General features: G+C 51.6%; 1 protein-coding gene across 14 annotated transcripts in view; it reads right to left on the reverse strand.

Moving 5' to 3' along the window:
* The window catches only part of mast2 (microtubule associated serine/threonine kinase 2), a 140310-nt gene that overhangs the window by 35615 nt on the left and 91329 nt on the right, over window positions 1-13366 (reverse strand). For 12 of the 14 annotated variants that reach the window (XM_036522490.1, XM_036522488.1, XM_036522485.1 and 9 more), the window contains one exon: window positions 396-487. In XM_036522490.1, the coding sequence (XP_036378383.1) occupies window positions 396-487 (92 nt within the window). Of the gene's footprint in view, window positions 1-395; window positions 488-11076; window positions 11322-13366 lie in introns of those variants that run through there. The other 2 variants (XM_036522491.1, XM_036522483.1) reach the window with 1 other exon arrangement.

Raw genomic sequence — 13366 nt, forward strand, 5'->3', positions numbered from 1 at the left:
CCCCGATTCCGCCTGTCGCCGCGGCGAGGAGACAATGATACGGTATGAACAGGACAAATGTGACTCACTGCACGCCACTGTGTTTTTCTCAGCTCTGAATCCGTCAGCCTCATGTGGCGTTTGCCATGGCAACTCTAACGGGAGTTAAAATGGAGATCTCTCACATGCTTAATAACAAGTGGATCTCGGTGGGTATGTTACCGTACGTGGGTAACAGGCTTGAGCATCAGGCTGCAGTCTTGACATCATTATATTTCAGCGCATTTGGGTAGCACCTACCATCCACGTTCTTTTCACACCGGGTCGTTCCTTAGCGCTTGGAAGCGATGTGAACAGAGGGTGTTCATGTGCGTGTGTGTGCTCATCTGTGTGTGTATATGTGTGTGTCTCCTCACCTGGGTGTCCATGAAGTGGCGAGTGAGGTCTAGGCAGGGTAGGCGAGGTGCTGGACGTCACAATCAGACTCTTCCTGTTGCTGGTCCGACAGCTGGAAGGAGAAAGGAAAAAAACAGTGCTGCAGTCAGAAATGAGAAAATGGGAAGGACACAGAGACACCTCCTCACACCTCACAGAGCCTGAAACATTGAACTGAACACAGGCTGAAGGCCAGACTGCCACTCCTCTTGTGGTGATGTTTGCACTGCGAATGGATTTCACCCCAAACTGGTGCTCCACTCATGCTGCTCATGCTGATGTACAAACTGAGAGGGAATTTCACCCCAAACTGGTGCTCTACTCATGCTGATGCACACCCTGAGAGGGAATTTCGCCCCAAACTGGCGCTCAACTCACAGTGATGCATAAACTGACAGGGAAATTTGCCCTGAATTTCTAATGATCACACACCTATCCTCGCTCATCCAGAGAAAGCCCCTCATAGATTTGCTCCCAGGCGCCACTGTGGACATCCCAAAGCTGGACATCCAGCTGCTCTGACCCATACAGAGGAGAGTCACATTCTCTCACTGTCCACCTCCACACCCGCAGCCCTCTTCCAGAATTGCCCCGTCTATTACACTATTAGAGCGTTAGAAGGGGCCAGAATAATAACTTTATTATAAACCGGGGCTTTAAAAGCTCTGCGTTCAGCCCTCCTCGCGGCTGACAGCTAAGCCCACTCACGCTGGCCTCACACGAAATGAACCTGACGATGCTCGCCCGCGAGAGTCGTTTTGCGAAACGGTCTCTCCGTTGAGCAGTGGGAGGAAGACCCCCACAGCAGACCTCGAAGGTGTGTTTGCACGGAGGGGGAAAACACCAGCCTTCTGCTGGATCGCCATCGCGGCGTCTTTTTCGCGTTTTCGGGAAGCCGCGGCCATTTGTAAAAAAAAATAAGGATGGGAGACGGCACACGTGAGGATTGAAGATATACCATCGCAGGCTGGGTACCAGGAGGCAGGCTCAACACAGGGCTGATTCATGCCCAGAAGAAGCCGGAACAGTCTTTGCAGCTAATGAGATTCGCTGCACGTTAAGATAAGATCAGATCTACCAAATGGTCGTTTCAAAAAAAAAAAAAAAAAAGGTAGGGGGGGGTGGGGGCGCTGGGTTGGGCTTCAGAAAATATTAGCATACCTGCCCTGTCAGTCGGAACGAGACAGGAAATAAGATAATTACACTCCAATTCTCATTACTGGTCCAAGCATGGCAGTCGGGCGGATGCCAATTTCAACAGGGCTGCTTCATTATCGCTTTTTTTTTTCCCCCCGCGTTCCATCTGCGCGGAGCGCTACCTGCCGGAGTGCCGCTAAGCCCAAAGACGGCCCGCCACGACGTTCTACATAATTAAAGCGCTTGTACCCCTGCAGCAGGGGAAAAGAGCGAGGAACGTGAACGATGCAGACCCTGCCTATATCAACATCCGCGCGCGCGGATCTGAAATTGGTCGCCACCCTGGATTTTTGCATTTCTCCGATTCTCGGATTTGCCTCGCGCTTGGTAAGAGATCAGAGAGTGTGTGCGTTCCCTTGGAGAAGCGGATGGGGCGGGAACAGGTGTCAGTGCTGGGCCTGAGGAACCAAAGCTCCCACTGCGCTTCCTCGTTTACACCGTCATGCGGAGCAGGGGAGCAGGGGAGCTTGATTGAGTTCTTAAGTACAGCGGGGTAACATGAGCACGATGCAGACAAGCGTAGCTCCGTGCATCAACAGAATGTGTCGGTGGGGGAAAGCAACACAATTAAAATGTGCTTAACTCTCAATGGTCTTTACCGCACGTGGATCAGGATTCAAAAGATGTGTTTAAGACTCACTGCTCTATACTGCATACATGCTCAGAGTCTCGTGACCACAGCAGGTAGCGTCACGCCTGCCTCGTCCCCACACGTCCCCGCTCGTCCCCTCGACGGTCACCTGCACAGCTGTGCTGGACCGCGGCGGTGACTCACCGCCTGCCACCCTACATTAGTCATTCTCCACCACTCTGAGCCGCTTGATTAAGGAGCGATGACAATGTAACTTCATCAAAACGGGCTTGTTAAGACGGGTCTTTAATATTCAGCGCTGCCCCCTATTTCCTTTATTATCCCGTTACCGAATTCAGCCTCCGTCTATACGCCAGCGGCAGCTGCAGCGGGAAGGCTGCGAGGGCTTTATTGGAGCCTCGGTTATGAGCTGTGTGTGTGTGTGTGTATGTGTGTGCGCGTCCTTCATGCGTGTACAGATTCCTTAATGTGCCTTGTTTAATGCTGCCACCAGTGCCCGGACTGATTGAAAACACCAACTCCCTCCCGACACGCTGTCAAGACATGGTGACACATTGTCTGTTGCTACACACACGTGCCACTGCATTCCGAGTGACAGATTCCACCGAACTCTACATTATTCTGAACATGTTAACCGGAGCAGCGTGCAATAACGACCAAATCCACTGTGAACGACGATTTCTTAATGCACAGCACACTCTCTAACAACCACACCTATCAGCACAACCATAATTTCATGTTGCAATACAGATGTACCTGAAAATAGACACTTGTTGGTATTTAATTAATACGTATTTTTGTCTCTCGGCTACAATTACAACTGCAGATATATGAGAAGGGGGACAGTGGAAGAACACGGGAACATGCAAGGGAACCACACCCCCACAAAAAAGTGAGGAAATAAATGACTAAAAAAGCCTGGGCAAATTCACGTATAATAAGAGCAGCTGTGTGGAGTTGTCAGTGTGAAATGCAAGTTATGCCTTAATTACTGTAATTGAGAGAGGAATTGTTTTTCACCGCATCTCATGCCAAGGAGAGGAGGATTAATGAGCTGTTAAGTGTTTTTTTTTCCAGTTGGTTTTGTTATTTCACAGTCAAACCTATGACGTTTGGTGGCTGGGACAGCTGACAGCAGGTGAATGACACCTCAACTCACTCTTATGATGCAGCACAATCATGAATTTGATCTGAGTTTGGATTCCATAGTTCTAATCATGGTAGAGACATTCATATTTACACATCAATCTCTCCCTCCATTACATGTATGCACACACACGAGCGCGTATGCACGTGTGCACACAAACACACACACAGAAAGACAGAAAGAGAGAGACTCCCCATTTCCACTGACCCACATGCCAGTAGAGCCCTTCCCTCAAACCCGATCAATCGGGATCAATGCTGAGGTCTACAAGACTCATGCATGCTTATACACACACACACACACCCCACAGCTAAGAGCTCCTCAGCATCCTAGAGTGAGGCAGCCCACCCATACCAGCATCACAGCAGCAGGGGTTGAGCCTAAGAGACCCAAGTAGATTCTGAGGGCCGGAATTCATCAGAAAGCGTCTGGAGTCCCGGGCAAACGACTGCACTCCAGCACACCACAGGGACGGCCACATTATCACACACCGTCCCGCTGTGCTGCTGGATTCTCCTCCCATGGCCTTAACAAGCACTTAAACGCTAGCTCAGACCCGCAGCGCCATGAGAAATAACTCTTACATCTGTCAGTGCAAAGCTTTCCTTTGTTCCTGACCGGAGTGCTGAGCCCAACCCCCCCCCCCCCCAATCACACTTAAAGCCATAATCAGATAGGAGTCAAATTCCTCAGCATCGCTTCAGCTCGCTCTCCACCACTGAACCATCCCGTGATGAGCAGCAGATTTACCGAAAGGAATCACTGCGCACATTTCACTGAATTAAAGGGCACACTTCTGCAGCTCGTCTCAACAAGAGAAGAGGCTGGAGGCCTCTGTTGCACAGGCCTGCTCTCCTGACTACGCACATATACATACACTGTGTATTCAGTTCGGCAGACACACATGAAAGCAACTCATATACACCTATATACGTATACCAGTTTCTCGAACACCATATGCACATTTCGACAGATCATCAGAGATTTGCCAATGCACAGCTTTCCCAGGGAACGTGCCAAGACACACACACATAAACGCATATACACACACACACACACACACACACCTTACACGGGGATCTGTTTCATCAGCGCCCCTACGCTGGCATGCTGAACAGTCCACGCTGCGGAACAAATCAATGAAGAGCCGTGAGATGATGTGATCCTTCTCGGCCTGATATCAATAGCGATCATCGTCACACTGAAGCGTGCAGCTCTCTGGCCCAGGGCACACAGTGATGCAACATCAAAAGCAAACGGCTTAATGACTGCAAACTGACGGGAGGACACAGTTAACAACAGGAACATCATAATTATGAACCAACACGTACTTCTGCTACCGTCTCCTCTCAAACTGAACTGCTCAAGGCAGTCCTATTGGGACTGCCACTGCTACACTCTCCAGCAATGTAATCAGAATTACAATGGGAAGGGAAGAACCTTTTATGTACGGGTGATGTACAAATGACACCACTTTCTTGTTGCAATGCCATTTTGCACGGGTTTCAGTCAAGAACTTTTGATTTTTTTGTATCAGTATTTTAGCTCTCCGCAAAATGGTATGCAATACAAAAAAGGGAGTACCCGCTGTTCTATCAAAACACGCAAACCTGGACACCACCAGCTCTTAAGTTTAATAAATATAATTTCAGTGAATCGCAACTTTCATATTCTCTGTGTCAGTGTACTGAACACAGTTGTGTACCGCTCAAGCTATTGTCTGTGAACTATCTGTGAGCTATGGAACTCTCACTACAAAATAACTGGTATTAATATGGTTGCCATCTTCTTCAAAAAGCCATCAGGCTAGAGATTAATAATTTTGACAAGACTGATATACACTCTAAGACGTAATATGGCAATTTCTTCCATATCGTCTGACTATAGCTTACATTAAATGTAAATTCAGAGGTTGACCGCACTACAATCAGACACACTCGTACACACATGTGTGCGTGTATATAAAAAGATGATTAACGAAACCATTCTGAGTAAGGTTTTAGCAAATCTTAAGCGTGCCTGGAATGTGTATTTATCTGTGCAGAAGACTGCCAGAGATGACCTATTTTTCCTGCTATTTGTGCAGATCCTTCCCGTGAAAGCCCTACTTGCCTCGTCATGCAGCAGCAGTGATAGTTGGTAAAAACACCACCATAACTGCGAGGATCTTTTACAGCACGCAACCTGGTGAACACAATTTCAAATGATCAATCTGACTATTCTCTGGTCTGTCACAGCTCAACTGGCCATTGATTCCCTGTCCTGCCACCTTCACTCAAAAGCCTCACATCGGGCTAAATCACAACGGATGAAAAAAGACGATGAGAGAAAAAAATCAATCGCTCATCTTCCATCTCACTGAAGAGAGCTGTTTAAATGGCAGACCAGGCCTTCGCCAGACAAGCGCCGCCTCTGAGGAACCTGTGGGGGGGGGCCTGCTGGACCGGGCCTCCTTCCCTCCCCGGCAAACACAAACAACTCAACACAAAGCCGCGATTGGGGCGCAGTTGACATAATCGTTATGATTCCCAGGCACCTTCACAATCTGCATTCTGGGATGTGACAGGCAGGGAGGATCAATGTGAGAGGCGGTAATTTAGTCATTAGAGGCGCCGGTGGCGGGGCCGCGAGTGCACACAGGAAACGGGACGGCACAGGGGGGAGAGAGGGCTGCAGCTCTGAAAGACTGTCGGCTGTGAATTGCTTTCAGTAGATTTCGCTCCCCTGGCCTCCTGCGGGGACTGCACTGCCAGAGGACACATGGGCCGTTCTGATGGCCACTTATTTGGGGGTGGGAGGTAGTGGCTGTGAACATTTTTTCACAGCTTTGGCAAAAAGAACACACAAACACACACACACACACAATACACGGACTCATGACACACATACTCTATACACACAACACAGATACAGATACACACACACACACACACACACACACACACACACACAGACACGGACACACACATGCACTCACACACAAATGCATACAGACACACACACAGACAGACACACACAGACACACACACAGACACACACACAGACACACGCACCCACACACACACACAAACTGCTTGCCCCATGCTGGGCGTTGCCCTGGAAAAACAAGCACGGGTCTGAAAATGAGAGAATTTGATGGTGTTCTGCATGAATGGGTAGGAACCACCACCACACACATAATTCTGTCAGCACCCAGCTGTGCATGCTGAAGCCAGTCCTGACACACTAATGGGGAGAGTGGTGTGGGCAGAGCACCACATTAAGGGACAATGCCCACGCACACAACTGGGGCACCTAGACGTGTGCCTGCAAGCTCCTGTAGAGGACGCACCACGCCGCCACGCCTGTCAGCTCCTGAAGAGGGCGCTCCATGCCATTACGTCCTTCACAGCTCTGACCGCTCGGTAGGACAGGCCATTGTTGTTTGGCTGTTATAGGGTCAGGTCAGACTGCATCCCTGTTGGTGCATCTGAACAGTGTAGCATAGCAGTAAGGAGCGGGACTGGTAACCAAAAGGTTGCCGGTTTGATTCCCTGCTGGGGCACTGCCACTGTACCCTTGGGCAAGGTACTTAACCCAGAATTGTCTCAGTAAATATCCAGCTGTATGAATGGATAACATTGTAAAAAAAAAAAAAAAAACTGTAACCAACTGTAATTGTGCTGAATAAGAGCATCTGCTAAACGACAATAACATAATGTAATGTCTGAACTCCATCAGCGGAGTGTCACTGCGCGTTCCGGGAGCCATCGCGGCAGTGCACCCTCCTGCCCACGGCGCACACGTTAACGCACCCCGTGAGGAAACGGGCCTCAGCACCGGAGAGCGGCGAGCCCGTGAGACTCGCTCCGCGGCTAACTCTGCCAGCTGCGGGGGAGCAGCGCTGCTCCGCGGCTGCAGCAGGGAGAGGGAGCGGCCCCTCTCTCACAGGCCACGGCTCACCGCTCTGATCCTGAGCGGCTCAGACAGGCAGCCTGCTCGCCGTGAACGAACGCTTCCTCCCCGAACGGGGGAGTGTTAATAATTCAGCCTCTGCTGAAAGGCGAGGGAGGGAGGGAGGGAGGGGGTTAGAAAGGAAGGGGAGGGGAGGTGTACAGAGAAGGAGCGAGAGACGAGGAGACCACCACTGTGACAGACATGGCAGGGACAGTGACTCAGAGACCGTGAATGCGCTCCGTGTGCTGCCGAGATTTCTCAATGTTCCAGAACGCCCGCGCGGGCACGTCTTCTGAGGCTCACTCTTCAAGCTCTCCTTCGCAGCGGAGGTACGGACAGGGAAGGCCCCGCGTCCCTGCAGGTTAGCGTGCTGTAACACACCCCAAAAAACCGAGAGGAGCACCATCTGTCATTGCTCTGCCAAGCGGGACATCCTGCCCCTGTCAGCCAGGCTGCCGTGGCGCCTCCATTTCACAGTGCTGACGCGTGGCTTGAGACTGAACCCTTTACCTGTGCGACTGCCATCAAAGCCACCTCCTGGGACTCTGCACCCAGCAGAAGCAGCCGTCCTTCAGCCCAAGAGTTTACATGTTCTGGTGACGCTTCCTCAGTAAACAAGCCCAGAGACCAACAGAGTAGAGAGCAGAGACACAGGACTGGAGTAGAGACACAAGAGACACATGGACAGGCACAGAATGTAGACACAGGCGCAGAACGGAGACAAAAATAGAGAGGAGACGGGCGCAGAGCTGGCTTCCTCTATAATTTAGATCGCAAAGCCCTGACACAGAGCACGGCAGCAATAGGCATTCTGGGACTGAGAAAACAACAGTATAAGTGGCAGGGCTGGAGGACCAAACAATACTGCACCCCCACCACCCACACCACCCACACCACCCACCCCCCCCCCTCATTCACACAAACACACACAGAAGGGGGTGGGGGGGGTGTCGTCATCTCAAAAGCGGAACTCTGGCTCTGAGGAGGTATGTTCCCCCAGGTAGGCCGCGGCTGCCGCATTACCTCACCTTCTCCTGGAAAAAACCAGGCAAACAACAACAACGAAAACGACAATACCGACCATGATGTCACTGTGCTTCTTAAACCTACAGAGGAGCCAGCAGCTTCCTCTCCTTCCCTCCCAGGACCAATCAGAGCTGCGAGAGCGGCCGTCGGCCAGGCTACGGTTACCAGGCGCTGCATCGCCTGAGCACGTCCTGTCGCTCGTCAGACGCGCCGTCGGCTGTCCGAGCGCTCAGCCTGACCGATATTAAACACAGAAGCAGGATGTGTTGTGATCACTCTGAGCGAAACAGGTATCCTTCCGGATAAGAGCACGCCACACATTAAAAAGTCACAGGGCTCACGGGTCGATAAGTCTGTTCCACCCTCGATCAGACGTGAAATCAATTCCAGGTTGGCGAGCGTGTTTTGTCAGGTGAACGGCCTGCTCCCCTCGTTCCCCTTCCCGTGCTCGGCGGACCTACAGCCACCGGTTTTAGGCCATCAAACCCTTCATTAATGACTCGGAAGCGGTGCTTTACGCAAGGAACAGCACCGTGAAGTTGCTCGTCAACTTCACGAGAGTCATGCCTGGGAGCCAGCTGAGAAAAGGAAGAGGAGAACAATGTGGGGTATTACCTGGAGTATCGACCTGCAGGAGAGTCTGTGCTGATTCCTGCCGCCGATAAACCAGGCAAGCTCAATCAATACCGCAGGTCTGAATCCAGCGGCCTGACACAGCAGTCTGCTGTAACACAGAGGCACTCGGTCTGGCCTGGAAGCGGCAATGACAATATTGCGTTACGTAAAGCACAATCCTCATCGATTTGGGTCATCCGGGCCTTTGGATTTTCATATCAATCCTAAATGCGCTGCATTTGTGGTGCACTGCAATCCAGGCAACGTGTCTGTGAAAAACAGCCCCAGAAGACAGGGCTTAAGAGAACAGTGTTGAACCCAAAGCTTTTGAGAACGGCCCTAGCACACAGGGCTTTAGAGAGCAGTCCTAGAATATAGGACTTTAGAGGACGCTACCAAAACACAGAGATTTAGAGAACATTGCCAAAACAAATGGCTTTGGGGAACAGTCCCTGAGCACAGGACTTTGGAAAACAGTCCCTGAGCACAGGACTTTGGAGAACAGTCCCCGAGCACAGGACTTTGGAGAACAGTCCCCGAGCACAGGACTTTGGAAAACAGTGTTTAGGCAGAAGACCAGAGGCCTGAGACATTTGTAATGTCTACATTGCCCAGCTGTGAGCAGGGCAGGAGTGTGGGAACCAGCCCTGGCCCCCTGTGCTGTTGAAGGTGCGATCTGCAAGCCCACACAAGCGACGGTCAAAAGACACACACAGATGGGGAACCCACCAACGGGCGAGTACACAGTGTGGCAAGGCCAGCGCTGGCAAGCAACTGTCAAACCCGCCTCTCCACAACAGCACACGGCGTTCCTGCAACCTGCATTCCGTCCCACAGCCTCCCCCAAAACGGGAGCCTGACCCTTCTGTCGTCACCTTGCGGGACAGTGTCACTAACAGCTCCCGGCCGCCTCACGCGGACAGCGTCCCCCTCTGTCACCTGACTGAAGTGACAAAAGCGCGCGGCGGGAACCTGTCTAAGATCAACCGAGCCCCCTCCACCGCACACCCGCCTCTGTTGCTATGCGGGCGGGAGGGTCACTTCTCGCCCCTCTGAGAGAGACCAGCGGAGTTAAATACAAGGAAAGAGAGGGGGAAGGGGAATGGGTGCTCTGCTGGGCTGTGTAGCATGAAAGCTGGAGCTACAGCCATTATCACTGCACTATTGGCCTTTAGCAGACACTCTTATCGAGAGCGACTTACATAGGTTACAATTTTTACATGCTATCCATTCATACAGCTGGACATTCACTGAGGCAATTCTGGGTTAAGCACCTTACCCAAGGGTACAACAGCAGTGTCCCAGCAGGGAATCAAACTGGCAACCTTTCGGTTCCGAGTCCTGCTCCTTACCGCTATGCTACACAGCCGCCCTCTTATCTGCAATCGCACACAAATCCACCGGCTGAATGGGAAGTTAGCAGAGCCGCCGCCGCCGCCGCTGCTGCTGCTGAGTGGGTCACTGCAGCACACAGCCTTCTGTTTCTAACCTGGGGTGAGAAAAGGCTGGGAGGCACTGATAAGTGCAGGCTTATATCTCCTGTGTGGAAGCTTCCCCTGCCTTTTCACACGTAGAATCAGTGTGGGAAACAGAGGGGAGAGATTTAGCACTATCTGATCGAGCAAAAAAAAAAAGGAAAAATACCAGAGAGCAGAACTGAGCCAGCCTGACACACACACACACACACACACACACACACACACACACACACACAGGCAAACACACATACACACGCACACACACACACACACACACACACACACACACACACACACACACACACACACACACAGGCAAACACTCACAGACCCACATAAGGGTGCAACCATACAGACACACACCGTTACACATAAACAAATACTTTCTCACAAACACACACACACACACAGACACACAGACACAGACACACACACAGACACACACACACACACACACACACACACACACAAACACTCATGCCAGAGCCTGTCTTTTGTTTTTCCCCTCACAGGACCAGTAAATCCAGCTACCTGACCTTCACTGCAAATCAGCCCCAGCAGACACAGGCATATAGAGAGAGAGTGGGGAGAGAGTGGAAAGAGGGGGGGGGGGGGAGACAGAGGGAGACAGAGGGAGGGGAAGAGCGCGAGTGGCACGGATCGTGTCGTACCTCTTGGAGCGGCGCAGCATGCTTCTCTCGGGCAGGGAGAAATTGGAGAGCACGGTCCAGAAGGAGTCAGACATGATCGCGGGGCTCCGCCAACATGGCTGGCACCGGGAGATGGGCTGCTCGACCGGATCAGGGGGGGAAGAGAGCGCGAGCGAAACGAGGCGGCGGCAGAGACGAGAGGGAACGCGGGAAGGAAGGAGGAGGAGGACGGATGCTGCTGCTAGTGCTGCTGCTGCTGCTCTCGGTCTGTGATGGTGCTGCTAGTCTGCGCGCGCTCTCTCTCTCTCTCTCTCTCTCTCTCTCTCTCTCACTCACTCACACACTCAACTCTGCCTCTCTCTCCCCCTCTCTCCCTCCTCCCTCTCTCCCACCCCTCCGCCCCCCCCCCTCTCTTCACACACACACACGCACAGAACAACAGCCGCTCCTTCACATGGGTGCACGCTTAAAGGTGCAGCTTGCTATGAATCCCGGCAGCCCGATTCCTGACGGCTGCTTCCCCTGGTGTGATGAGTGCTTCATTCATATTCTATTGCCCGTGTCTCTGTACAGCGGGGCCATGTACACAGAGAGGGGGAGACACTGCCTGCATAGATTCAACAGCCCGCACGCCATCGGTGGCCAGAGATGCATCACTCAGGTGAGTTCAGGAAAAGATGGTGGGTAAACGCATTCTATGACTGGCTTTGACAGATGCGAAAATGGCTTGTTCAACAGAGGATCATGGTTTGCATTCTCGTTACCGGTGATTTATGATGAATGATTGGATTTGATTTTTCTTCGTATCTAATCCCGATCAGACGTGAATGAACACAAGATTGACGGTCCTCGGGGAGAGTGGCAGAGTGTCAGCGGCTTACCGCACACGCATCCACTCACACATATGTGGATAAAACACACTACCACCGCGCACGCACACAAACACAGACGGACACACGCACATACACGCTCACACACACACACAGCAAAGGATTATTCTGATGGAAGCAAGGGGTGAATGAACTCTCCACTAGACCCGTTTCCACGGCAATGTAAGCAGTGCTTCTTACAGTGCAATAGACCCTTTATAAATCAAATAGATATATGTACATTACAACAACTTTCCACACATATCTGTTTGTAGACTGGATAATGGAATCATTTTACAAAACCAATTAGCTGTGGCTATCACTCTTTAATAATGAACGGAAGCAGTCCCCTTGAAACACTGGCCGTTGTTATCCAGCAGTCTCCGTGAACAGTGTACTGACATGAAAGGGAAGTTGTTAACACCCCGCACTGTTTTTATTGAGCACTCTGTTTCAAAGTCCGTCCATAAGCATCTCTTCAGGGCAGATTGGGCCTCTCTGCTCAGAACGTGGATAACATCTCTTTAGGATAGGTTTGACTTTGAAGTCCTGTTCCGGGCCGACAGAGACAGCTGCGATCCCCGTCTCTTAGCATGTACAACGCGAAGATGAAAGCCCTCCAGGTATAAGAACCCATCAGTCACACACATCAAAAGCGCGGGGATAACTGTACGCCTGCCGGTGCTGAGGGAAATGGAGAGAGCCCTGCACCGGGAGCGGGAACCGCCGTGCCCCAAAGCTCGCTGCCGAATGAGGTCTACAAAGTGAGACTGCAGGGAGCACCCGAAAGAGAGGCGGGAGGGAGGGAGGGGGATTACCTGCGCTGGGGTGAGGATGAGGGCCCAGAAGCAGGCTGCGTGGTGTCACCTATGTAAGCAGCCGAGCCGTAGAGTATCACAGCGATACGACCGCTGGAGTGTGACAGCAGGTGTCACCTTGGGCTGGCTTACGCAAGGCCGTAGGGGACTCTAGAGGGGTCAGAAGGGCTTATCTTAAAAGCCTACAGAGTAAGTGTCTGAGGCAGAGATCAGAATTTCATAAGCTTGGAGAGAGCCACGCACGGTCGTCTTACAAACGTCGTCCTGGTCCAGACAGATTGCAGTCAATCAGATCGGGGGGCCCTGATTAAATTACAGCCTGGTTTCTGCTACGTAAACTTCTCTTCTGCATGCGTCATCTCAAATTATCATGATTTCCCAGGGCCAAAGGAGAGGAGAGAATATCTGGCCGAAAAGCAGCAGAGCTAAGAGATACCCGGGGGTAAGCGCCACGAAGTTTCATGTTCAATGGAGAGAAACAACTCAACACAAAACCACAACAGACTACCCTCCTTGCGCACCGACATCACACTAATCAACTCGCTAAGCAAGCTCTAGGAGAGACACGTACCGCGCACCTTAGGAAGAAAGATGAAGCTACACAGCAAGTCTACAGAGACTAAC

Source organism: Megalops cyprinoides, chromosome 2 (assembly GCF_013368585.1).
Source record: "Megalops cyprinoides isolate fMegCyp1 chromosome 2, fMegCyp1.pri, whole genome shotgun sequence".
Classification (NCBI taxonomy): domain Eukaryota; kingdom Metazoa; phylum Chordata; class Actinopteri; order Elopiformes; family Megalopidae; genus Megalops; species Megalops cyprinoides.